Source organism: Petaurus breviceps, unplaced genomic scaffold, assembly GCF_028583685.1.
Source record: "Petaurus breviceps papuanus isolate PSGF00001 unplaced genomic scaffold, PetGlider_PUasm1.0 156, whole genome shotgun sequence".
Lineage (NCBI taxonomy): Eukaryota > Metazoa > Chordata > Mammalia > Diprotodontia > Petauridae > Petaurus > Petaurus breviceps.
In genome coordinates this window covers 7,625,950-7,652,594 of record NW_027185720.1, presented here as the reverse complement: position 1 = coordinate 7,652,594, position 26,645 = coordinate 7,625,950, and the positions used below count along the sequence as shown (strand labels likewise).

The window sequence follows — 26,645 nt, the reverse complement described above, 5'->3', positions numbered from 1 at the left end:
CCACTGTGAAGCAGGGAAACCTCTCCGGCTTCCTTGTCCTTTTACTCAGAGTCTCTGGTCTTTGCTGGCTGCTTCCTGCTCTACATTACCACTGAGACAGGAGAAAGCACTGGTCAGCTACTACTCAGGGATCTATTCTGTGGTTAGGGAGTCAACCAAGCACTTACTGAAGGTGAACAGTACATCCTAAAAAACACAGCTAGGCCCTATCTTACCTCTAGGTAAGGTAAGTCCTACCTTCTTGGAGGACTGTAATGGCAAGCAAAGAAGTACTTAGCTCCTTGTTTCAGCTACTTAAGTATTTTGCACCTTGTTTGAGGTCAAGTGTCTGAGGCTTGCCCTGATTATATCAAGTCTTTGTTAAGAAACAGAACTTGTGAACCCCACAGTGTGAGGAACTTGCTGATGCAACAAGAAGGAGCTAATAATCATATACAAGGAGAAGCCCAGGCTAGGAAAGAACAGAATTGAGAAGGGGGACTTTGTGGAGGCCAGGGACTCTGTCTGTTCTGTTTGTGTTGATTTTTGTTTGTGATACTTTGTACAGAAACCCTGGGACCTTACTGGAAGTCCAAAAACAGGATTTTCTGGTTATCTGTTTATAGAAAACCTGGAGGAGGGTTTCAGAGGCCCTGGGATTATACTGACAATTTGTGTTGAGTCCTCAGATTTTGTTCGTGGGTCTGTGTTGATTCCACAGGAAGAAAGGGAATTGACGATGGTGCAGAAATGTGTATTAATGTTGTTTTGGCTCTGTTAAACTTTGTCTTCCCAGAAACAGAAACTGTGAAGGACTTGAGGTGCACTGGACACTGTGAGCTTCAATATGGAACGTGAACTGGACGAGAAGCCAGATGAGGAGCTGAAGGCTGCCTACCTTTGAATCCAGGTGACAGCTGGGTAGATTCAGGCAGGAGGTGCACCCATGGAACAAGAACCATGGAATCTGAGAGCCACCCTTGATTCAAGATGAAAAGACCTCTTCTTGGGTACCTAATGCTTACTGAGAAGATCATGATTTACTGTGATCTGGGGGTGGAGAACTTTGACTTTTGTGTCCCTTAAGGAGGCCTGCTCCTTAAGGATGATTGAATTAAGGACTTACTGAATGATATCTTTTGCTTAAAACTATGTGGCCACTTTAGTTATAAGTTGTTATGTTATAACATTGCAAATGCTGTACTTTGGTTTCTGAGGATGTTTTGTCTTAGTTTATTACTGAATAAATAGAGAGTTCACTATATTATGTGATCAGAATCTTAGAGCTATCCACAGCAGCAATCCTCTGGAAAGCTGTTTGTGCTTGGCTTTACAAGGAAACAAGACAGATCATCATGTAATCAACACGGACACGTATAGATAAACACAAGGATTACAAAAATTCCAGGGAGAGAGAAATCATAATTGTACTAAATGAATGTAATAAGTAATCGCACATAACTGTACTCATGAGTTAGCCAATGGGAAGGGAAGACAAATACAGAAAGACCTAATAGGTACCAAAATAATGAGTACTACTTCTAAGGGAGTAAAATTTGGGGGAAAAAATGGGTGCCCACTGAGTGGGGAACGGCTGAACAAATCGTGGTCTATGAATGTAATGGGACACCACTGCCGTACAGGAAACAAAGAACACGAAGCATTCAGAAACGTGGGGGCGCAGAGAGCCGTAAGAACAGCACGAGCAACGCGAGTGGAAAGCGCACTGACCGCCACTCAACATTCACGGAGCCCTGGGCGTCAGGGCTCCAAGGAGCTGGAAGGACGCAGAGCAGAGAAGGTGCCACCCCGGGGCCAGAGCTGGCTGCTGACACGGCCATGGGCCGGACCTGCTTGTGACAAGGGAAAAGTCAATGGGAGGCTGCACACGCAGGCAGAACGACTGTGGCACTGGGATGGGCCTGGACAAAGCTGTGTGCAAGATGCGTCCAAACTGAAGTTATTCAGGGTGCTCACTTAATCAGCATTAAATTACTGCTCACTGGGCGGAGTCAAGATGGTGGAGGAGAAACAGGACTTCCGCTGGGCTCCGGCTTCCACCTCCTCCAATTCATGTAAAAGGGGACTCTGAAGAAACTCTGGAGCTGCAGGACCCACAAAATGACACAGAGAAGCCAGCCTCCCGCTGAGGACAGCCTGGCAGGCCGGCAGGAAGTGGCCAGTGCAGCGCTCTGGGAGCCGAACCCAGGCCCGGTGAGCCGGAGGTTTAGCCCCAGGGCAGCCTGACCAGCCGCCACCTGGAGGGACTTCAGATCACCAGCAGTCATGGCGGTTTCCAGAATTATCAACACTCAGAAGCTAAGGATACAATGAGAGGTCAGTGCAGCATGGACTTTGGGATCCAGTAGTTGGGAGTGCGGTCGGCTTTTGCCTCCAGGGTGAGAAGCGGCTGAGGTGCAGCGGCCATGCAGCAGCCACGTGGCAGCTTCAGTTCCTGGCCTGCAGATTGTCTGAGGGGTTATCGCTCTTGCTTTAACTTGCTTGGGTCTGGATTACAGTCTAAGGTACAGGTCCTGGGGTGTGTGTCCAGCTTGCCAGAGTGTGTGGAGACCTCAGAGAGGGTACCCAACTAATACCTTTGGCAGCTAAGAAAACCCCAGCATTTGGGACGAGAGCTCCCCTGTCTGGTGGCAGAGTCCTACTGTGGCCAAAAGCCCAAAAGCCAAGTAATTGAGTGGCAACATGACCAGACGAAGGAAACAAAGCAGACAGAAGATTCCAATATTAGACTCCTATTTTGGGGACAAAAAGGAGCAAAGCATGGAAAAGGAGGAAGACAGTGAAGTCAGAACTCCTGCACCAAAAGCTTCAAAGCAAAATACGAGCTGGTTACAGGCCATAGAGGAACTTTAGGAAGCAGATAAGAGAAGTGGAGGAAAAATTGGGAAGAGAAATGAGAACGATGCAAGAAAATTATGAAATGAGAGTCGACAGCCTGACTGAAGAAAATAACACCATAAAAAATAGACTAACTCAAATGGCAAAAGAGGCTCAAAAATGTAATGAAGAGAAGAATGCCTTAAAAAGACAAATTCGAATTTGCCAGATGGAAAAAGAATCTCAAAATCTCACTGAAGAGAATCATTGCTTCAGAATTAGAATGGAGAAAATGGAAGCTAGTGACTTTATGAAAAATCAAGATACTATTAAACAGATCCAAACAAATGAAAGAATAGAAGGCAAAGTGAAATATCTCATGGGAAAAACCACTGACCTGGAAAATAGATCCAGGAGAGATAATTTTAAAATTCTTGGACTACCTGAAAGCCATGATCAAAAAAAGAACCTAGAAATCATCCTTCAAGAAATTCTCAAGGAAAACTGCCCTGATATTTTAGAACCAGAGGGCAAAATTGAGGTTGAAAGAAACCACCTCCTGAACAAGATCCCAAAAAGAAAACTCCTAGGACTATTATAGCCAGGTTCCAGAATTCCTAGATCAAGGAGAAAATATTACAAACAGCCAGGAAGAAACAATTTGAATATTGTGGAAACACAACCAGGATAACCCAGGATCTGGCAGCTTCTACAGTGAGGGATCGAAGGGCTTGGAGTATGATATTCCGGAGGTCAAAGGAGCTGGGATTAAAACCAAGAATCACCTACCCAGCAAAACTGAGTATCATGTTTCAGGGGAAAATATGGTCATTCAGTGGAATAGAGAGGATTTTCAAGCACTCTTGATGAAAAAACAGAGTTGAATAGAAAATTTGACATTCAGATACAAGAAGCAAGAGAAGCATGGTAAATAGGGAAAAGAAATCATAAGGAACTTATCAAAGTTGAACTATTTACATTCCTACATGGGAAAACTATAATTGTAACTGATGAAACTTTTCTCAGTATGAGAATAGTTGAAGGGAAGAGAAATGTATATGTATGTGTGTATACACACACACACACACATATGTCTATATAGGAGGGTATATGGGTATATGAATACATATGTGAATGTGTATATATGTTTACAGGTATACATAGTTAGAGGGCACAGGACCAATTTAATAGGAAGGGACAATACTTAAAAGGTGAAATTAAGAGGTGAGAGAGGAATATAATGAGAGGAGATGGGGAGAGACAAAATGGGATAAATTATCCTATACAGAAGAGGCAAGGGAAAATGGTTACAATGGAGGGGAAGAACAGGGAGGCAAAAGGGAATGGGTCAACCTTATTCTCATTGAATTTGGCTTAGGGAGGGAATGAAATACACACTAAATAGGGTATCTCACCCTACAGGAGAGTGGGGGGAAGGGGGTCTGAGAGGGGGGGATGATGGAAGGGAGGGAAGGCTGCGGGGGGAGGGAAGTTGGAAGCACCCACTTTTGAAAAGGGACAGGATCAAAGTAGAGAATAAAACAAGTGGGACATGAGATAGGAGGGAGGGAAATAAAGTCAGTCTTTTACAATATATCCACTATGGAAATGTTTTCCATATATATATATAAAATATATATATATGGAAAAAATATAAATATATATACTATTATTAATATTATTTTACATGTAACTGGGAATTAAGACATATAGGCACTGGGACATAGAGATCCACTGTGCTCTACTGTAAAAGTCAAAGAGGGTATGGGAGAAGATATGGGAGACAGCAGATTGGAGGAGGGGATATCCAGTGGGATCACTATTTTGAGGTGGTGGGTAGGGGAAAAATGGGGAGAAAATTTGTAACTCAAAATCTCGTGGAAATAAATGATGTAAACTATAAGTTAATAAAGCATCCGACTAAAATAAATAAATAAAAGATAGCTCATTTTGTGTGTATGTCTTCTGGGAGAATGTAAGTCCCCTGAGGGCAGCAACTCCCCTTGATCTTTGTATGTGTATTTCTAGCATGTGGTAAGTGTTTAATAAATGCTGTCTTACTCATTCCTTCACTTTTAACACCTTGTCCACAACGTTATCATGAGAGGCTGTCAAATGACTTGTAGTTGGCAGATATATTTTATCTATTTTGAGAAAAAGAAACACATAAAGACAGAAAATGGGTAAAGGTTTCTTGGGTGACAAGTGTTAAGAAGGAGGGACGGTGAAGCGATTTCAAGGAGGATGAGGCACAAAGCACACATGGTATCCACTTACCAGCCAGCATATCCCAGAAGTCCACACTGCCCACAGACATCTACCTCAAAGGCATCACTTGAAATCATCAATCTCTCTAGCAAAAGCATGCTGGCTCCATAGCCGATCAGGCAGTCACGTTCCATCTCTCCAAGACGCAAACCACCATCACGGGATCGACCTTCTGTGGGTTGCCTTTGAAACAAATCATTAAGACAAATGTGGTATTTGGGTTGAAAAGATCTCAAATTGATGAAAAACATCACTTGAATAAAGAATATAAGACCCTTATCTTGCACAGTTTCCTTCTATTTTCAAGATAAAAGAAATAGAACAAATAAAATAATCCAAATCTCCCCAAAGTTGTTGTCAGTGCTCACAAAAAGGCAGACCCAGGTGAAAGAACCTGTCATCTAAAAAGGTCAAAAACCAGGGAAACGTGTGAGTTAACAAATCAATCTTTCTATTATACACATCTATACATAAAGTATAAAAAATGCACTACTACTGATATTGAAAAGATGAGGGAAAGAGATTCAGAGAGATCCAGGAAGTTTCCCAACGTCCCCCAGCAATGGACAGAGATGGGTCCCAAACCCAAGCTTTCCATCCCACTATTCCATGCTGGGTCCTTCACGAGCACACTAACCTATCACATTGTTACATATACACACATACTTGGGACTGGCACATTGCTTTTCTTTTTTTTTTCTTTGTTTTGGAGGGCAACTGGGTTGACTTGCCAAAGGTTACACGGCTAGTTTTTGTGTTTGTCTGAGGCCGGATTTGAACTCAGGTCCTCCTGACTTCAGAGCTAGTGCTCTATTCACTGCACCAAATAGCTGCTCCTGGCATATTGCTTTTCTTATTCTAGTCACTAAATTATTGCAAAGTATTATTATAAATCAACTTAGGGAAAATCTGTCATGGATTACTGCCAGAAATAAACGTTTCAGTTGCAAATAAAAAGTATAGGTTGTTCTCATAATTACTGACAATTTCTGAAAAACAACTAAATGATGTTGAACATGTATGCGTGATGCATTTGAAGGCAAACAGCACGCCATCCTTCACATATCAAGGGGATGTTGGTGACTGGCTATCAGTACAGCAGAAGGTCATATTGCCCCCTCTCCCACAAGTAATGGCGCCAGCTTCATCTAGACTCTCACTCGTCAGCCCCACTTCTGCCCAATCATGTGCTTTGTGAGGTGACTAGCTGGGCTAACAGTGCAGGCTGTGACTGCTGGACGGAGTGAAATCAACTGGGCCCTACTTGGCACGATCTCATTCAGTCCTTCCTACCCTTTGTCTGAGCCTCTGGCCCCTGGAAGGCCAGTTACTACACAGGATCCCTCTCATCATAAGCAGCTGTCCTACTGGAAAACCGAACGATGTTTCATTCAAATATGTACAATTGTTTCAAACGTATGTAGAAACTGTTATGGAGAATCAAATACATACATTTAGAAGTATTTCTGAATTCACCACGGTTTCTGTCCCTATGAATTTTTTTATCAAATGATCACAAGAGCACCCAACTCTTAGCGTGTGGGGGTCCCCCACAATGTTAGCAACTGCTGCTCTCACAGAGATAACTGCCCAGAGTTTATTTGTGAGGACACTTTTTAAAGGCAGGAGTACTAAGGGTCATAAATAACTCCCCCTTGTACATGCCAAAACCGCACCTAGACAATATGCGCCCTGACATTTATGTCGCTCTCTCAGAGTTTCTGGCTGCTGTAACTTATTCAGAGGGAAGGAAGAGCATCCCCAAAGACACCGACCTGACCGCATCACGGTGTCCTTGCAGGGAGTTATGCGATTCAGAATCTCTGCTTTTCTCCCCGCTCTTGCACCTCCGCAGCACATGTGTCTATCGTTTCAATAGATGTATGCATTTGCTTTATATTAAAGGGTCAAAGGATTGAGTCATCCACACCTCCTCTATTGTAAAAAACAGCTGCTTCATTTTCCTCCCTCCTCTTGCTGGAAAAAGACTGAGCATATCATGCAGACAGTCTTCAATAAAGAACTGAATTTAATTGAACTAGGCTATTAGCATTTAAAAATATGCTGTGCAACTGAACTTCTGATTAATGTGGAACACAGATTCCTTGAGTAATTACACCGCTGAATAGTCACCATGGCCAGAGAATTCACCACAGCATCTAAGGGCTGGGATGGAAATCCGAGGACACTGAGTAGAAATCGGGCCCAAACGAGGGGGGTCCCTGGGCCTCTGGTGGGAGGGACAGCCCCCTTGTAGGAAGTGTTTTCCTGATGTTAAGTCCTTGGCAACTTTCACCTTCTGCCTTTCAGGGTCAAATGGGACGAGTCTATTCTGTTTTCCATATAACAATTCTTCGACTATTTGGAGATGGCCATCACGCCCCTGTTGGCCCAACATCCTGGTTCCTTGTTGTGGTGATGATCATACGGATATTTCTAGTCTTCTCCATTTTCCCACTTGTCCTCTTCTGCACTGCATCCATCTGCCCACATCTTCCCTGAAATGGGTTGTTCAGAAGCACACAGAGAACACTGTGCAAGGAGCTGAGGGGAGCATTCCCTTCCTGCCCTTCTCAGTCAACCCTCAGATCTGTCTTCACCTCATGGCCTGTCTATCAGAAACCTGCCTCTCTTATCAGCGACCCTGGGCCTTGGATAGAAAACAGTCTGACAACAGGAGTGTACTCAAAGCCCTTCTAGCACCATACGTGCCCCCTGTGGCCGCTACACTGCAAGGCATAGGGACAAGGGTAAAAAGCAGCGTTGAGAGACCACTGACGATGTCCTGAGTGGTTCTTTTCATGTGTGTCCATGTGATGATCCTTCCTCTTTTTTGGTATCTTTCTCTCACTCATTTGCCCTCCTGTGACGGCACCCACCCATCTAGCCTGACACAAAGCATGCACACATCTCTAGTGACATGCCAGCACAAGCCTGGGAATCTCACCCTGACCGCGCAGCAATGTGACTTCTCTGAGCCCGCAGGCAGCCCTCCCCTGTGCCATACGGAGGCGCTCAGCATGGCCTCTCTTGGGCTGCAGTCACTCACAGGCAGGGTGGGTGGTGCTGCTCCCTCTGCACCCTCTCCCCTGGCGGGGCCATGCTCAGCCAGCAGGCGCTCACCAAACCCCCTTAGTTTGAGTCACCTGGTGAGGACAGCGCGTGGCCCTCGTGCTCTGGCGTGCATCTTATCCAGCACCATGTGCTTCAGCTTCTGATAGTAGACAGGCCCGAAGTAGATGTAGGCTTCCAAAGGCTCCCTAGGAAGAAGCAGAGATTTGGCCCAAATGAAAGACATCCTGGTCTAAGTGAGAACAATGGCAAAAGCTGGTCTTAACTCGGTCACAGAGAGAGAGAGATCTGCGACAAACTGGAGGGGTGGCTTATGATTTTCAGACCTTGAGCATTTAATGAAGGTTAAGCTAGTGACAGGCTGGCCAATAAGCTAAAAGCAATAAGTAGGGCCCTTTGAAAGATGGCACATAATATAGGTAATTAGGCTACAGGGCTTTAAATTGTAGGAGAGAAATAGAACTGCTTGGCCCCAGAGAGCAGAACGAGGCCTTGGCAGTGAAGCCAAATTCAGCTCAATGTAAGGAAAACCTGCCTAATAAAACAGACCCCAAATGGAAAGGGCTGTGTCATAACGGTCTTCAACCAGGGATGAGATGATGCCTTGTGAGCAATCTGGGAGAAAGAATATAAAGGCTTGGTAGGAACTAAATCAGATAACTGGGGAGGCCTTTTCCAATGCTAAGATTCCTACTTTCTCCATCTGCAACAAGAGTAACCAAATTTTTGGATTACCAGTAATCAGGGTACTTGCTGCCTTCAATGCTTAGAGGAAAGGAAGCCTCATTTTCAGTTCAGTGGGCTGGAGGATGGCAGGCAGGTGAGCACCATGGCTACAAGCAGTTCACAAAAAGAGGGGTCTCCTCACATCAACTGTTAAGAGACAGGAAGTCCTGTCAGGGTTACAGTCTCCACTTTTACAGACGGGGGACTGAGGCTGAGATGACCTCCTTGTCCAAGGTAACACTGTCAGTAAGCAGTGCAGTGAGATCTGTATTTGGGTTACCTGACAACCAAGTTTGTGGCTCTTTTCACTATCCCCCAGTTTCTCTAAGCCAACAGTACTCATGGTGGGGTCTGGGGATCCCTGGGAAACCCTGAGACCCTTTCAGGGCATCTATGATGTCAAAACTATTTACGTTATAATACGAAGATATTTTAATTTAAGAATATAAGGGGGTCCTGAGATTAAAAAAAGTTCAACAACTGCAGCTCTAAGATACTGCTACTCCATCACTGAAGAAAAAGAGTTTTATTCAAAGCATTCTACTCAGCCAAACTAAAGAATTTAATAAGGCATCAACAATATGGATCAGAATGTTTCAGGTTGTCTGGGTGTAGGGGGAAAAGGATTTCCAGGATCAAACTGCTGTCACATGCACAAGGGTGCTTCTGAAGTAGATACTGTTTAATTATCCTAAAACATTTGCTCTACTATTTCAGGTATTATTCTGGAGAAAATGAAGAGGGACACTTTAATGACATTTGTCTGATTTATGGTCCATATAGATGATGGGTTTAAAACAGGCTTACGATGCTGAACAATATTGATCAGAATTCCTTAGTTATTGAGCATTTTCAGAATAGTGTAAATTCAAGCTCCCACCATTTTATTTGGCAAATGATTTTATGCAACTCATGTGTACATAGACTTTTCATGAGTTGTGATGTTTTCCAATTTATTTATGTTATCTATTTTGACTTTAAGATTTCCTGCCCCTTAGTCTTCCTCCACAATCTGAAAATACATTCAAATACAATGGGAAAGTTCAATATTTAAAGGAAACTTTTGTGAAATAAAGAATCTTTTGGAATAGGAATAAGCATTCTCCTAGTACATGTTTTCAAAATTTGGATTTCTGCTTTCCGAAAGGGTGATGCACATGAACAAAATTAAGGAAGTGAAATCTACAGAAGTTCCCTCGCCCGCCTCAACAAGAACAGCTCACTCCTTTCAGTGGGTCAGTGCAGGCCAGGATATGCTTACCCGGTGATGCCAGATGTTACATAGTCTTTTCCCAAGTAGTTATAACCATGACGAACAAGATCTTCACACACGTCCTTAACTTTGCTGCCTCCAAAAGCTGTTCCATAGTGAAATTTGCCATCAAGCACTCCAGCCTTCCCAGCCAACAATTCAATCAGTTTTCCCACCTGCATCATGTAAACAAATAAAATATTTCCTGGATTTGTGTGTCTATCCAGGTCCTTGTCACACCTAAATATACAAGGGCTCACAGGACATTTAAGAAATCAAATGTCACACTCAACTTGGTCTAATACTACTGGGCAAATATCTGTGCTCACGCATGAGTCTGTGTGTATATAACAAAAATGATTATGCATATTACACATACAATTACTTACATATTATACATATATTTTAAATCTGTAAAACAATCAAGTGGACTTAATTCTGAACTTTCAATACATGAGAGCTTCAGGGATTTATGATCATGTAAGTACTGGAGTAAGCCTGGGGACTTTACCTAGATGGAGATGTTCCTAAAATAAGCAGTGTAAACAGAATCACATTCTGAACGATTGGGGAGGTGTCCATTTAAAAGGGAAGCCTTACAGTGAGTGTCTTTTATTTTCATTAAACCTCTATGATTCCCAAAGCATAAAGCTAAAAATGCAGGTGAGATGCACAGCTTAAAAAGACATAGTCTGGACCTTCAGGGGTATGGTCCACTGAGGGTATATAACACATCCACAGGTAATGAGGATACCAATTAATCTGGACTTCACACAATTATTATGTAATAATAATTCAGGCATATGATTTATGCTTACTTCTTAGAACAATTTCATTTTAAATTAAAACCCAGCTGATATACAGTGAGTACACAGTAGGATCACAGGCCCTTAGAAAGCTCTTTGCATTGGCCACTACACAAACTAAATCCCCACAAACATTTAAGATAGCAATAAAAATGTCCAGAAATTCACATGAGATAAAATTTAAGAAAGGAGGTAATAATGATAGCAAGCAATAAATTTGGAATCAGAGGGCTTGGGTTCAAATCTAAACTCAACTGCCTACAACTTGAATGACCTCAGACAAATCACTGAGTGTCAGTTTCCTCATTTGTAAAACGAGGGGATTGGACTAAATGACCTTCTAAGGTCCCGTCCAGTTCTGAGTTAAAGCTCCTATACATTACGAATCACAGTGTCAGATACACAAACATACAAAACATTGGTTGTCACACAAAACTATTCAGAAATCTTAATTTAAGCAGACAAAATCTGACTTCGTAAGTATAACTGGGATTTGGTATGCTAGGACTCGTGACCAGAACACAGTGTTGAAAAGGGTTATATGCTTAAACTAAAAAGGACACATGAAAGGTTAGGTGGAGGAGCACTGTATATTAAATAAATATTCTCACAGGAGAAATCCAGGACCAGATGGGGGAAGCACAGCAGAGAACACTGAAGTAAAGAGCAACCAAAACTGACACAAAAATAACATTGTCAACAAGCTGTCTTACAGACAACCTGAGCGGAAGGAAATAGGCGAGTTCAGGGAAAAACATCAGAGACCTAACACAAAAGCATGGTATAGCAGTGATGTAAATTCAAATATCCATACACCTGTTTTAGGTTCTTTCTCTGCTAAAAGTTAAACAGTTACCAAATCTCTGGCTTGTCTTAATGATAATATGATGTTTTAAAAAATTTTATATTTGCCCATTTGTGTGGGCAGGGGAAGGAACAACTGATATTCACACTCTAATTTTTATAAAACGAAAGAGAAAATGATAGGAAATTGACAGATCTTGATCACAGGAAGTGATTTATCCAGCTTAGTCTGTGTGATGAAAGAAGGGAAACCAGGCAGAGTCTGACACGTACTTTAGATATCTGAGAGCTGATTTCAAAGGCAGAGAAAAGACCCAGGTAGGATTCCCATGGAATAAAACTCGACATGCTAAGTCAGTCCAGGAGAGATGGGAAACTTTCAAGAATGATATTATAAAGGCACGAAGAATAACAATCCCAATGAGGAGAAACCAGGGAAGCTGTCTAAAGAGGCGGATGTGCTACAAGGAACTCAGCGACCAACCTCGGATTTACAAATGACAAGAAGGTGGAAGGAAGAGCAGAAAACCGGATGTGAATATAAAGGCATGGCATCATCCTACCAGGTCACTGTCAGAAGAGGTCAAACTCAGCTGTCTTCAAGCATCTGAAGACTTCTGCAGAATCCTTAGACTTATTTGGATCATCCCACCCGTGCTATAAGGCCACACCAGAAGACGTGGATGAAAGTTGCAAAGGGGTATATTTAGGCTGGATGTCAGGAAAAACTTCTTTTTTTGGAGATAACTGGAGTTAAGTGACTTACCCAGGGTCACACAGTATCTGAGGCTGGATTTGAACTCAGATTCTCCTGACTCCGGGGCCAGTGTTCTGTCCATTGTACCCACTAGATGCCCCCAGAAAAAATGTTTCTTCCTCAATCCAGCCATCTGAGAGTAGAATAGCAGGCTCTCTACAATCCTTCAAACAAAGGACAACCACCCACCTGTCAAGCATCTGACAATGATTTCTTTCCAGGAAGCAGGTTGGGACTGGGGACCTCTAAGTTTTCCAGCAAAGCGGAGACTATGATTTGAATCTCAGGTGCTGATCACATCTACACCCTTATTTCTGGAAGGGAGGAATGCAAGCATCTGCACAAAGATCTCTGTGAGTTTTGTTACCTCTCACAAAGCCAGAAGTCAAGTTAAAGGCACCTGCTTCCTGCTTCTCATGGGCCTTGATTTTTGCTTTGGCCAATTAAGATACATGAATAATACTCATTACGTGCATGATACACATTCAAGCCAGAGATCCCTCCAGGCTAGAAGACACCTCTAACATCCTGGTTTATTAGCACTAAATGACCATGTTGTTAGGGAACTATTCTTTCATTTAAAAAAATGCATTCTTATTGATTTTTTATTTCTTGGGCACCTATATTTCTCAATGTAGCCCCTTCCCTTTGAGAGAGCCATTCTTTATTAAAAGTAAAAAAAAAAAGCAATTGACCAAAAAGGCAAAGCATCCAAAAAGTCTGATGTCTTCAGCACCCCACACTCACAGACCCCAGCTTCTGCCAAGGATGCAGGGAAGTGACTTCTCTCTCTTCTTTGAGGCACAGAGTGGTCACCATCACTTCATAGCATTCATTTTTTCTTAACTGTCACTGTGAATTTTTTTTTCTTGGTTCTGCTGGGGTTTTTCTGCATCGGCTCATGGCCTTCCATGCTTCTTTGTATCTAGCAAGTTTTCATTTCTTAGAGCGCAGTGATCTGCCATACACTACTGTTCATACACCACTTCTTGTTTTACCATCCCCCAATCAACAGCTGAGAGTCTCCTGTCTGTTGTTTTTTTTTTTTTAATGGGCAATGACATTGAAAAAAAAAAGCTTTCTCCGTCATTTTCAAAACTATGAGAAAAAATATGAGATTCATGTTCAGGGTTCATCTTTGCAAAAGTGATAGGGAGATGAGAGGGTGTATAAACACAACTGACAAAGCATGGTCAAACTGGGTGGCATGGAGAGCTTCAATTTTTTTTTTAAGTCATCTCTTGGCTTAATTAAAATACAACAATGTTGACTAATTTTTATGTTAAAAATTAAGGAGTATGTGGGAAAGTGTATTCACAGTTTCCTTTGACCATGAGAACTAATGAATTACTTTTATGGGAAAAAAATGCCAGAAGTGGTTTGGAGAAGGCAGCATGTAAACCAACAGGCTCTCACTGTCTGACAGTGATTAAAGGGGCACATCAACAGTCTCCAACTGACAAACAGGTTAAACCCTAAAAGCCTGTTTGTCAGTCACTTATCTGGAACTCAGAACACATTTTCCCCTAAGGAAAATGTAGTTAGCTTCCCAAATCAGCCCACAAGAACTAGTTCAACCCACAACACACTTGAATCCTATAGCCAAAAAGAAATCGGCTTGGCCATTCATGCTTGGGAAATAAAGTAAATGGAAAACCACATGTTGCTTGATTATATAGAATTGAAAAGTTTTGGCATGAACAAAATTAATGCAACTAGGAAAAGAAAGGAGAGTTTAAGAACAAGAGGGTATAAGCTGAAGGCAGTTAAGAGTAGAAGGCAAAATTTAACTGGGGGAAAAAATCTTTGCAGCAAATTTCTCTGATAATGATCTTATTTCCAAGAACTCATTCAACTTAGCAAGAAGAAAAGCCATCCCTCATTAATAAATGATCAAAAGATATGATGAACAGGCAATTTCCAAAAGAAGAAATCAAGCTCTCAGCAGCCATGTGAAAAAATGCTCTAAATCACTTAGAGTTAGAGAAATGAAAATCAAAAAAACTCACACTCATTAGATTGGCAAAGCTGACAAAAGAGAAAATGACAAATGATGGAAGCTACAGGGAAATAGGCTTGATTGATAGGCTGCTGCTGGAGCTGGGAACTGGCACCACCATTCAGAGAAGACATGTTGGAATTTTGCCCCAAAGGTGCTAAAGTGTGCATGCCCTATGACCCAGGAACACCACTAGAGACCTATAACCCAAAGAAATAAAAGAAAGAGGAAAAAGAACTCGATCTGCAAAAATGCTGACAGTTCTTTCTATGGCCACAAAGAACTAGAAACTAATGGGGGAGGGGGTGTTCACTCATCAGGTAGAGAATAGGGAATAAATTATGGTATGTAAATGGAAGGGAATACTCTTGTGCTGTGAGAAATGAAGCAAAAGATGGTTTCAGAGACATCTGGGAATTTCTGTACAAGCTCATGGAGAGAGAAGCGAGGAGATCCAGAGAACAATTTATAAGATTAATATCACTGAAATTATCAACCACAATTCCAGAGAACTGATAAAGAAAAACACTGTACACCTCATGGCAGAGAGAGACGATGGACTAATAAGAGTGAGAAAAATGTTTTTGGATGCTGGACATTTGTCTTTTCTTCCTTCCCCCTTCCTTCGTTCCTTCTTTTCTGCTTCATTTTCAGTGTGTGTGGAGGGGGAGGTGGCAGGGAGAAAAAAATGCTTGACAAATTGAAAAATAATTTTTTTAGGATTCTACGATTCTACTTCACCTTTCAGCTGGCTCTTCTCTGGTGAAATTGCCTCAGTCCCTTTAACTTTTCCTTACACAACCTTTTTCCGGAGGAATCATTCTTGGTGTCCTCTATATTCTCTCCTATTTCCTCATATCCTTTCAGAAATACGACAACCCAAACTAGCCCTGATCTAGAGTAGAACGTATCGAAGGACTATTTCCTGGACCTTGTGTATCACGTTCCTTTCAATACATTTTATCCTTTTAGTTTTGATAATAGTAATGACAGCAGTATACTCTCACTCACATCTACCTTGTGACCCACTATGACCCCTTCACTTTTCTAAGCAGGGGTGGGGAGGTCTGATCCAGACAGTATCTCATCCTGTGTCTGCATGTTTGGATTATTATTTATTTTCAACTTCATGACTCTCTTCAGTATTTTTTTTTAAAGCAATTGGGGTTAAGTAACTTGCTCACGGTTACATGGCCAGTTATTTCTGGGTGTGGTGCTGTCAGAGCCTGGATTCGATCCCAGGTCATTCCGACTCTGGGGCCGGCGCTCTTACTCACTGCGCCGCCTGGCCGCCCTCTCTTCAGTATTTAAAAGGATTTGATGAGGTGAATGATGATCAGTTATCTCTATAGTAGTAGAATATCAGCAAGAGAATCAGGAAAGGGAGAATTCTGAGGGGACATTAGAAATTCTTGGCCTTCGAAGTGCTAAGATACTCCAATGATTTCTTAAGGGAGGTCAAGGAATGACTGTTCACGTCAACACCTTATCCAGGACAGCCTGAAGGTCTGGAAAGGATGGGACCAGATAATTGCTGGAGGAAGATGTCTCCTCTAGCCTCATGACTCTATGATGAAAGTCTCTCTGTTTTAAAATTCTTTGTGTTTACAATGGACCAGGTGCTTCTTAATTTTGTTTTGTTTGGCAATGGAGAGGAAAGAGCTGGGCACAACCAACCCTAAGTAAGAATGAGGGGATGGCACTATGTATACTCCGTATTTATTGATGTAGGTAGGCAAACAGGTACAGCGACAAACACACCTGGACGCTTTATCAATAGATGTGCCATTAAGTGTCATAAATAAACGTATCTGAGTCTACCAACACTGTATATACTGACAGGCTAACAGGAAAGAAGACTTAATACCAAGATCTGGCCAGCTACCACACTGGGTCTCACAAGATTATCATTATTCTGATCAAAAGTGTGCCATATTGGTCTGACTATGGTCTGTTCCCAAATGTGGACTGTACACCCAAAAGGAGATCACTTGGAAAAAAATATATATATCTATATCTATATATATATATCTATATCTATATATAAAATTTATCACTCACACACACACACACACACACACACACACACACCCCTGAAGAAGACCACCACCATAAGCTGCACTAAGGCACTTTTTACAAGCTGTACTGGCAAGGACAGTACAGCTGATGTTTTGATCAATATTAGAATTACTGTCTAAAATGGCCAATCGAGCCAGTATGTTTGGAAAACCCCTCCCTGTGGATGCCCAGTACTGCCAAACCCCCCAGCGACAGCAGCAGTGTTGGGAAGGAAACGGCTCCATAAAACACTCTCCGCACATGGAAAGTGCCCGGCTGCTGAAGATCAGCTGCTTAGCTTGTTTAAAAGTCAGTTACTTGGGTGACTCCAATCTACAAAGGGCAGTTCAAAAAAATCTCTCTTCTCTCTACTTAGGCTTAAATACCAACCCAGAAGCTTCAATGTGTCCTGGTTGCGACAATGGAACACATACTTCCTTACTTCCCAAGTAACTTAGCAGGGTAAGACAGCACTGTCTAGAATTTTTACTACAAAGTTCCAAGTTTTTAGTTCCTCCAGTGACTGGGACAAAACCACATACCCAACCTTTCTCTAAAAAGTAGCACTTCCTAAGAAAAGTCAAGGCAACTGACCGTCATACGTGATGGGAAACCATGAGGATTCATTATGATGTCGGGACAGATTCCAGAATCACAAAATGGCATGTCTTCCTGAGGGACGATCAACCCACAAACACCTGGGGGAAGAAAGATTGGGAATGAAAAGCAAGAAAAAGAGCCCAATGGGAGAACAGGGTGCTTGCACTTAATCTCCTCACCCTGCCCCCAACTGTCTCCCCACCTTCCCTAATCTCACTCACCAAAGCAATTTCTAACAGACCTGTAGTAGCCTGGTGGATCGACAACTCCCTCCAGGTGGCAGCTAAAAGCGATGTGCTGACCCTGTGCTCATCCAACTCAGAACACCCACATGAGTGAATACTGGAGGCCTCACCTACAACCCCTTCCCAGTAACAATCTCGCCCCTCAGAGGGCAACGCCAGGAGCCTACAATTCCCTCTCCTGCCCAAGTCCCAGGGACAGTTTCCTAATTAGATCCCCCCACACACATTTGTTGTACGTAGCTGATGTGCAATTAAACCAGAGAGAAGTTTAGAATTCAATTTTCAAATAACAAGGGCTAATTTGTCTCTGATGTGCTCACAGGTCTGTGTACACAGTTGCATACACTCAGCTCCTTTGTTTGTCCAAGGTTCCTCTGCATGGGCCTAAACTGCCTCAAGGAATTACAATGTCGATCTACGGGTGGAATATAGTGTATGGTTTGTTATTAGCTCAAAGTGTAAAGTTTAACAAGAAAAATCAATTCTTGAATCATTTCCAGCATTAAAGACAGTAACTATGAATCAGGATGCTAGGATTCCCAAGGGGGGAAAAAAAAACAAAACATCTCATAAAAAGGCAGAGGTTTTCTAAATTAAGTGAAGTAAACTTCAGTACTATCCTAGTATCAACATCTTCAAGAAATGAGAATGATGCTAATAAATAAAAGGCTAAGTCTGGCTAGTTTTTCTAACTGTGATTTCTTAGTTATTAGGATACAAATAATGAATATGATTTAGTGTTGGAAAATCAGTTCACAATAAAACTGGCCAAGGATGAGTAAAATCCCAAAATGCTCTTATGTCAGTCGAAGGATGCCAACCTTTCATCTGTTCTACCTCCCAGGGTCACTGTGAGGCTGGAATAAGAGAATGCATGGAAAATGGCTTTGTCAACCTGAAAGTCCCATAAAACTGTCAGATGTTTTTTGTATTATATTTAGAAATGGATAAAATCATCAAAACGTTGAAAAATACTTATTTCTGTAAGAAATGTTTGGTGCATCACAATCATTCATTCTTTTGGTCTTACAATCATCAAATTAGAATAGAAAACCATTTTTTTAAACCATGGCTTAAAGTCTAAAATTATATATATTTTCTAAAGTGCTGATGTGGGGTGGGGGGGCAGAGGGGGTAGGGAAGAAAAACTACTTGCTTAAAAGTACTCTGATTTCTGGGGGGCTGAATACACAGTCATCAAGTTTGAGAAGCTGAATGTTAGGGTACTTATTTGCTTTATTATTGGGTTTCTAACACTAAAGGATCCCCACTAAATCTATGGATGGTAAAGTTAGCAGGAATTAGCAGGAGGTCATCTAGTTGAGTACTTTCTTATCTGTGCTAGAGTCAGGTTTAATCCTTCCTCACACTGCACTAAAAATCCATCATGTCCACACTGAATTTTGCTGACAAAACACTGGGACTACCAAGAAGGCTAGTCTGAAAGGGATCAAATTGTAAATCTAGGTTCACAGACACAAACAATTGTCTGTCAGGACACAAAAATGTTTAAAAAAAAAGTTGGTGAGAAGGCTGGCCCTATGACTTTTCTCCAGAAAGAATATAATTTTGGATTAGTGGGAGTGCTGGGAGATGGCTGATGTAGTTGTATCCCTTAAAAAAAAATCTGAACTAAAAAAAAAATCCCAAACCCCAAAACAAAAACCAGGCACCCCCCTCACCAGTCAGTTCACAGGGGGGTGCTGGCGTCTACTCAGGAGGGAGCTACTTGTCCACCCTCCAAGAAGAGAAAGTGGGGGTGTGGAGAAATAGGTGCCTGAACTAAGAGCCTGAGCATGAAATGGTCCTGGAGAGGGGAAGAGCAGAAAGATAACATATACTCCCATTTTAAGTCTCAGTTGATGTTTTATTTGAAAATACAGTCTGCTTATCAAGATGAGATAAATTCTTCTTAAATCTCAATTTCTTACAACTGTTAACTGAAATCTAATTGAAATCTAGACCACAACTCCCTTTCTGAAGACTCTTTTCTTACAGGACTTTTTTTTTTTTTAAATAAAACTTTTGGGTTTTTTTTTCCTTCCACTCACTTCTAGGAAATCCCTAGGCTGCATGTGTACCAAAGGCACCTGTAAGCCAAAAATTAAATCTTCCCTAACTTAAAATCACTTTAGGCTCTGAAGACCCTTTTCTGTGCCAAGATGGTTCCCATAGCAGACAGCCCTGTGTTGTTTGTTTTGTGTGAAAGTGAATGATAAAAGATCCATGAAATCGACACAGAAAGGCAAAACAGCAGAAAGAGCTGAGGGCTCTCCATCATTGCGGCTTCTACCCTCTGCTGACTTGGAGAACAATGGCAGCTACACATCCCACCGCAGATCTAACACAGCTGTGCATTTCATTAAATGGAGAGCACTAGTGCCACAAGTAAATAATTAACTTATTCTGGTCCGCTGACTGTGCTTATGAGACCAGTCATAGCTGACAGATTTTAATACAAGTTAACACAAAGAGGGCATAATGAGCTTAGAAGTTAAAACAAAATATTTAGACAGAATCTGATGATCTCAAATGAGCTTGGCCAGTGGAAAAGTTCAGCTTTCAACAAAAACTTCTCCATCACAGATATCTTCTTGAAAAACAACCAGCCAAGAAAACTCCCTTTCTTCAGTTTCAGAATCATTCACGCCTCTAATCACAATAGCAAAGTTTCTCTTCGTCCTTCACACAAAATGGTAAATGTGGATTTTCTCTAGGGCCTGGGGAATAAAATTCCTCCCAATATTTAAACTCTTAAACGTTATGGTCATTTTCCTCTAACACTGGTTTAAAAATGTAAATGATATGCGGTTCATTTCAATGTGTTAATACTTCCCTGAAAGCCCGAAAAGAGGATGGGCAACAAATAAACCATATCGAATGGAAAATGTTGTGAGACAATTACCAATTCATAGCTCAGATGCTTACACAGCATTTCATATTTTAAAATAAAATCTCAGTCCCTGGCTCACGCTGCTTTCTCAACACCACTGTTTAGAGCACAACCTCCTGGCAGTGAAATGCAAATACACTGGGTTAATATGCCTAAAAAAAACTCAATAAGCCAGCTAACTATGCAGTAAGGACTCCAGCTAGGGGAGCTTCTAAAAAACAGAAAACTGGCAACAAAGAAAACTTTTCCATCATTAAAACAGCAGCATTCTGATGTCATCAATCTTGATACTGAATTTATGAAGATGAAAGCAAAGAGGAGATTACAAGTGCCTCAGTCCAAGGGCCAGTCTGTATCCAAAGGGCCTCTTCTTACAGTGGCTACCCCCCAATCAGACATTTCTGCTCATTTATCAAGTCTGTTTTGTGGCAAATCGTGAGTTTTTAAACTCACTGAGTCTGCCCCACACACCCCCCTTGTGATCTAGGGGGCCCTTTGATTCTCCTGGGAAGCATGTCCAGCTACAACTTTGATTTCACTTTTGATATTTTTTATACCCTCCAACTCTGCTATAAAGGATTAGTTTGGGGTCCTATTTTAATCTGATTATAATCATTAAAATTAAGTAAAAAAGAAAATGTTTTAACATGTGTTGAGCATGGGATGATTCATTATTTTACTGACAACCAACCCTAATTTAAGTACTGGCCCCTACTGTTTTATTATTTACCCTTATTATTTAAAGTGTTAATACTTTCGGACCTGGAGTCAGGAAGGCCTGAATCCAAATTGAGCTTCATATACTTGTTAATTCTATAACACCGGGCGAGTCACTTAACCTCTGCCTCGGTTTCCTCCTCTGTAAAATGAGGACTGTTGTGAGAATAAAAGATTGTAAGTAAAGCACCTTGCAAACTTTAAAGTGCTATACAAATGCTATTATTATGAACACACGCGCAGCACTTATGCTAACAAGGCTGTTTCATGTTACTGGCTCCTCCCAAACCCTTTCCAGGTGAGGAAGCCGAGATGAGTGCCGGGCCCCTGCTCCGGAGGAATCGGCACCAAAGCACCGCCGTGGCAGCACCAGGCCGTGAGGGTCTCCACTGGGCCCACCATTCCATTAGCATATTTCCAAAATGGAAACAACACAAGTTCAGACACTTTCTGAGGCTCCCGACAAGAAGGCTACAGAGCAAATCATGCCGTTACTCCACTGAACCACATTGAGAAGCCTGCTCCACAGAGACTGGCCACCTCTCCTACTCACTCTCAGTGTGTCCGAGAGCCAAACCACCTGGGTACTGAGTGCTGGGCTGAAGTCATCTCGTGGGGTTCTTCACATCCCTGGTGACACGGGAAGAGGCTGGGTGGTTAGCAAAGGAAAGGAGCTCCACAACATGTCCTCTTAGCAGCTTCCACTAAAAAAATTCAACTGGTCAATTTGGGAAAAGAACTTTTTCACAGAACTCATCACGACACCTCAGTTCAAGACATCTTTGCCCCAACTATGGGCTGGATTAATGTGGAATTTACAGTTTCTCTGGGTTGCTTTTCTATAATAAAATAGATCTTAATACATCTTTTAGGGATAAAACAGTTTCCTCTAGTCAGGAAAACTCCTTTTCTTCAGGAGCCTATTAATAAAAACCTAAAACCAAAATAAATCTACATCCTGTTTTCTTGGTCATCTAATTTTAGTAAACTGAGTAAGATCATTATTCTATGATGCCATGGAATGGACAATATTCTGAACCAGGCAAGTGCGACTGATGCCCCTCTTGAAGAGATTTCTTGTTTGATGATGGATAAAACTCAGTTTCACTTTGATGGGCCTTAGTTTCTTGCTTTCTGAAGTGGGAGTAACTATCTACCCATTTTAAGTATTGTGAGAAAAAGCCAGCTAATGGCTACAGAGCACTTGGAGGTCCTCAGCAGAAAGTACCGTATAATACAAGGTAGTATAATCATCATCATTATTAATGAACCTAATCTCACTCAGCAGAAAGCACACTGGTAAAGTTAAGAGAATAAGTCAGTGAACAGAGGTAGCAGTAGTGTTACTGATTTTTGCTGAAGGTGAAAAAAGTCTTGGATGGATCTGTGTGGGTCATTTGCCATTATTAAGAGAGTTCCTATAATAACCTTAATCCCATCATGCCCAGGGTTGATAATTCTGCAAAACTTGACAGAAAGTTTACTGTTGAGGAACATGTTGCTAAGAAGGGACCAGGTCAGAAGAAATGCAGGAAAGCTTCTGAACCAAAGTGTCATTACGGTGGAACAAATGTTTTGTGTAGAATACACTTATCTCTTATGAACCTTTAAACAATCAGAAATCAGGATCTCTACATGCCAGTGTGAATCCTGAATGAAGCAATCCTCCCTCTCCCCTTTCTCTCCGCCAAGGCTCGTTATCAAGTTAACCCTTTTCCCCTACACATCACTGCCCCTAAACAATCCCAAAAGGGAGGACAGAAATTGTTCAATCATATTAGCTTTGTCCTGCGGCTGAATCATTTCCAGATCTGTCACATCACTGGGCACATCCCGGCTGACATAATTTTAATTCAGCTCTTCCTTACGTGTTAACAGATAAATAACGCAGAGGAAAGTGCGATTAGCTTTCTTATTAAAACATCACTCTAAATGAGAGGAGGTGCTACAAGACAATGCCGTTCTTTACATGGCTTTCCCATGAGCTGTGGAATGGTTTGATGTGATAAATTTGCATAGTCTGAAGCACACAAAGGGCTAATTAATTGAAACCCCTACAATGGTCCTGGAAGGCGCGACTGTAAAACAAGAGCCACGGAACTTTACCAAACACACAGCACCCAAAGTGTCAAAAGCTTAATCAAACGTGTTCAAGGTCCACTATGAGGTAACCCAATTGGAGATTTTTATTCTATGCCATAAAACGCTAACCACCCAATTTCAAAGGTTTATTTGGGTATTTACTGAAAGGTCAAGAGGTTACTTGTCAACTGTTTACCCCAAATTTTGTCCTGCAAACAGCAAGTTAAATAATGCCTCAGCCCAACAAGGGATCTGTCTTTTTGCACCAAAAAATGCTGAATTTTTACTCTCTGTGCCAGAGCTGCCCAAATTTCTTTTCTGATAAAAGCCTGGGAAGATCACCGACTGATCGCCTTGCACTGACTCCTTTTCTTCCCCTCGCTCTGGGAGCTTTCATTAGAGCAGGATCAAACAGAGGAGACACCCCAAGTCGGACCAACAGAAAGGGGGGCTGTTTCCAGCATCAGATTGGCAGGAAGTGCTTTGAAAAGCATAATGCACTACAGAATTGTGGGGTGTTGCTATTACTAATTATTTGCTCATTAATTTTTTTTTTAATGTGGACTCAATTTTTAAGCACTTCCAGACATAAAAAATGGAAAAAAAAAAATGAAGGCCTGGAGACATTAGCACTTTCACACATGAAGTATTATTTCTTCCTTTCCACAATCTCTTTATAATAACTTCTCCAAGATTAACAATGTGCTTTCTTGACAACAACTCTATGAAGCAGGAATTCTTTTACAGGTGAGGAGAGCAGGGTTTTTTCATCTTTCTGGCCAATAATTCATCAAAAAATTTGGGGGGGGGGATTAATGAAGCAGTTTCTTAAGCGCTTCCCTCCTTACCCCCAGTGTTAACCCAAAGAAGAAAAAACGAGGAAATGGAATTTCCCTTGATCAAGAAGACCCCAAAAGAGCAAAACAATATAATGTTAGCTGAAGTTTGATGCACTGAACCATCCCATGAAGAAACTGTTAATTCTGATGAGAATAAGAGTTCATTTGCAAAAACAAATGCTGCCTTTATTCAGTTTGAACAAGTTGCCTTTTCTTGAAGAGTTTAAGTGCAGATACTGAAAGAAGGTTTAAACCATTATCTCAGGTCTGCAGCAATTAAAAAGCTTCTGGGTCCCTCCTTAGGGATGCTGCTCGGTCTGGCTTCTTAGTCCTGTGACCTGCACGACCTTTGTTGGAGGTATTAATCCTTTCTCACATGAGAGACTGAGAAATGCTCTTTCAGAAGTGATATATGGCTTTTTTCTCCTCCTCACATCAAAGGAGTCCAATTTTGACAGAGAAAATATGGGAAAATGTGGAAATATAATAATTTTGTTTGCTTGGCACACAGATGAAACTTCATTCGGGTTCTTCCTCTTCACTCTTTGGATCAACAGACAATTTCAACCAAAGAATTTAAGAAAAAAGTGGGGCCAAAAGTCTGCTTGCCTTTTAAATAAATACAACAGCTACATTTGAAACAAAAGACTTATAACAAAATATCCCCCTTTTTTTGAATACTGTTTCTATCTGTAGAATGTATATATATATATATGTATATACCAAAGTGTGAGAGGAACAAAGTTTCCACCTTAACAGAACAAGCCGCTTTGATGCGATTTTATCCCCCCACGATACGCCAAGGAACACCCCTATTCACTTAGTACAGTCTTTAGAACTCGACAACTGGAATGTCGATGGGGAAAGTGAGCTGAGAAAAACAGTCCACCCGACGCCCTGGTTTCATGGTCTTCTCTTTGCTCTCCTTTGGCCCCATCATGGTCCGGCAATCAGGTAAGTCATCGCTCCATTCTAAAGCACTTGGAAGGCTGAATGGAAAACTTGAGAGGGAATCGATAGTTCAGAGCTCTAAATTCAGTATGCTTTCCCAACTGAACTAAAAAAAGGAAAAAGAAAGATGCCTTTGTCAAGATACAATAATTACTGCTGCATTGTATGGTGGGGTTGTTTAGCATCTAGTATAACTGGCATCATTATCAATTTACTGGCCTTTACCAGTATTTTGCATGCTTTAAAGATGATTTGCTTGAGAGTCTTGATCAAAGTCTCCCCCTCTGCCGTACACACACACTCTTTCTTGGACTAACAGCTGATTGCACATTTACTGCTCAGATCCATAAGTGAACTCACAAAGGAGGCAAGAAGAACCGAGGCTCTGTGGAGCCCCCGAATGTCTCGTCAGAAGATCTGAAGAATGAGAACTGGCTTGCCGAAGTTCGTGGATCGGAAAAGTGGGCTGTGAGTGAATACTGCCTATTGCTGAACCCTGACCTGCCTTTCTGTTCAACGGCAGGATCATCTTCTGCTGGTTTCTTTACAGAAATGACTTTCCTTCACTCCTCAGCTCCCGGATAAATCCTCCATTTCTGAGGTCACAGAAGGTGATACTGCCGTATTGTGTCTTCCTACATTTTTAAACAGCTCCTGATAAAACACTTTCACTCTTTCCCAGCCCAGTTATTACACTGCACTCATGCTGATTCCCAACTAATTACTATTTAATCTCTTGCTTCAGTTTACCCACTCAATCTGTCATCTTCAGTCTTTTTCCTAAAATGTTTTTTTTAATAACTTTTACATGCATCTTTATTCTTTCCCCCACACGTGGTACTATCTGGTTAGACTCCCCTTCATATTGCTTCATGAATCTACAGATTATCTTGCCAGCCTGCCAATGGCTGTGAATTAACAACAGAAACAAAGCTGTTGTAACCATGGTGGGTTTTTTTTCCATTTTTGTAACACTTGGAGGTAATATACTAAGGGGTATGGAAAATAAACAATACAATTTACACTGTCTTGCAATTCAGGAGGAATCTCTTATGTTGTACCTTTACGTGGAAGACTTAATTGGGAAATCCAGGGGCCCAGGCAGAGCAGAGGAACAAGGGCTAACAAAATGAGCATGAAGCCAGCTTTAAGAAAAAAGCTAACACAAGCTCAAATGGGCAAGGTGACAGCTTAAAGGTATTCCCACAGTAGAGTGAACACCCATCACGCAGATATTCCACAACTAAGGAGGCAAATATTAACTCAATCCACTCCAGGGCCTTGTTCTGTCTTGTGTCTGGATGGAGTGAGACGCACACATACCCACATATGTACATGCATGGTAACAAACAGCTACTGCCTAAGGCCTTCTTGGGGCTCAAGCCCATAGGCTAGGGAGGCTGAACTGCTACAGCTACCTTGAGTAAATTTTGCCAATGCCTGGTATTCCAGGCTGAATACTTCAAAGTAACCTTAAATCAATGCACAGACATCACCCTGTTTCAGGTTCTGTGAAGACAACCTCCAAACCCTTGGTTGAAGCCCTAGGCCTCCCTGGTCCCCCACTTGGATCCCAGCACTTCAAGTTCAACACAACAAATAACAACAGCTTAGGAGGCAGCAGGAAGATGGGCTGGGAGCCAGCCTTGAGCCAAGAAGGCCTGAGTTCAAGTCCTCCTTCTGACACAGTGATCACCAGTAATTCACTGCCCTGGGCAGCTCTCTAAGGCTAGACGTTACATGGGTGGAGAATTCCCAA

At 41.8% G+C, this 26,645-nt stretch overlaps 1 protein-coding gene across 1 annotated transcript in view; it reads right to left on the bottom strand.

The window, feature by feature from the left end:
• Positions 1–26,645, bottom strand: part of POLR3B (RNA polymerase III subunit B) — a 145,479-nt gene that overhangs the window by 12,001 nt on the left and 106,833 nt on the right. Inside the window, exons 24-27 of the mRNA XM_069082161.1 lie at positions 17,154–17,257; positions 10,145–10,311; positions 8,232–8,345; positions 5,095–5,268 (exon numbers count right to left, since the gene is read on the bottom strand). Coding sequence (XP_068938262.1) covers positions 5,095–5,268; positions 8,232–8,345; positions 10,145–10,311; positions 17,154–17,257 — 559 coding nt within the window. The remainder of the gene's footprint in view (positions 1–5,094; positions 5,269–8,231; positions 8,346–10,144; positions 10,312–17,153; positions 17,258–26,645) is intronic.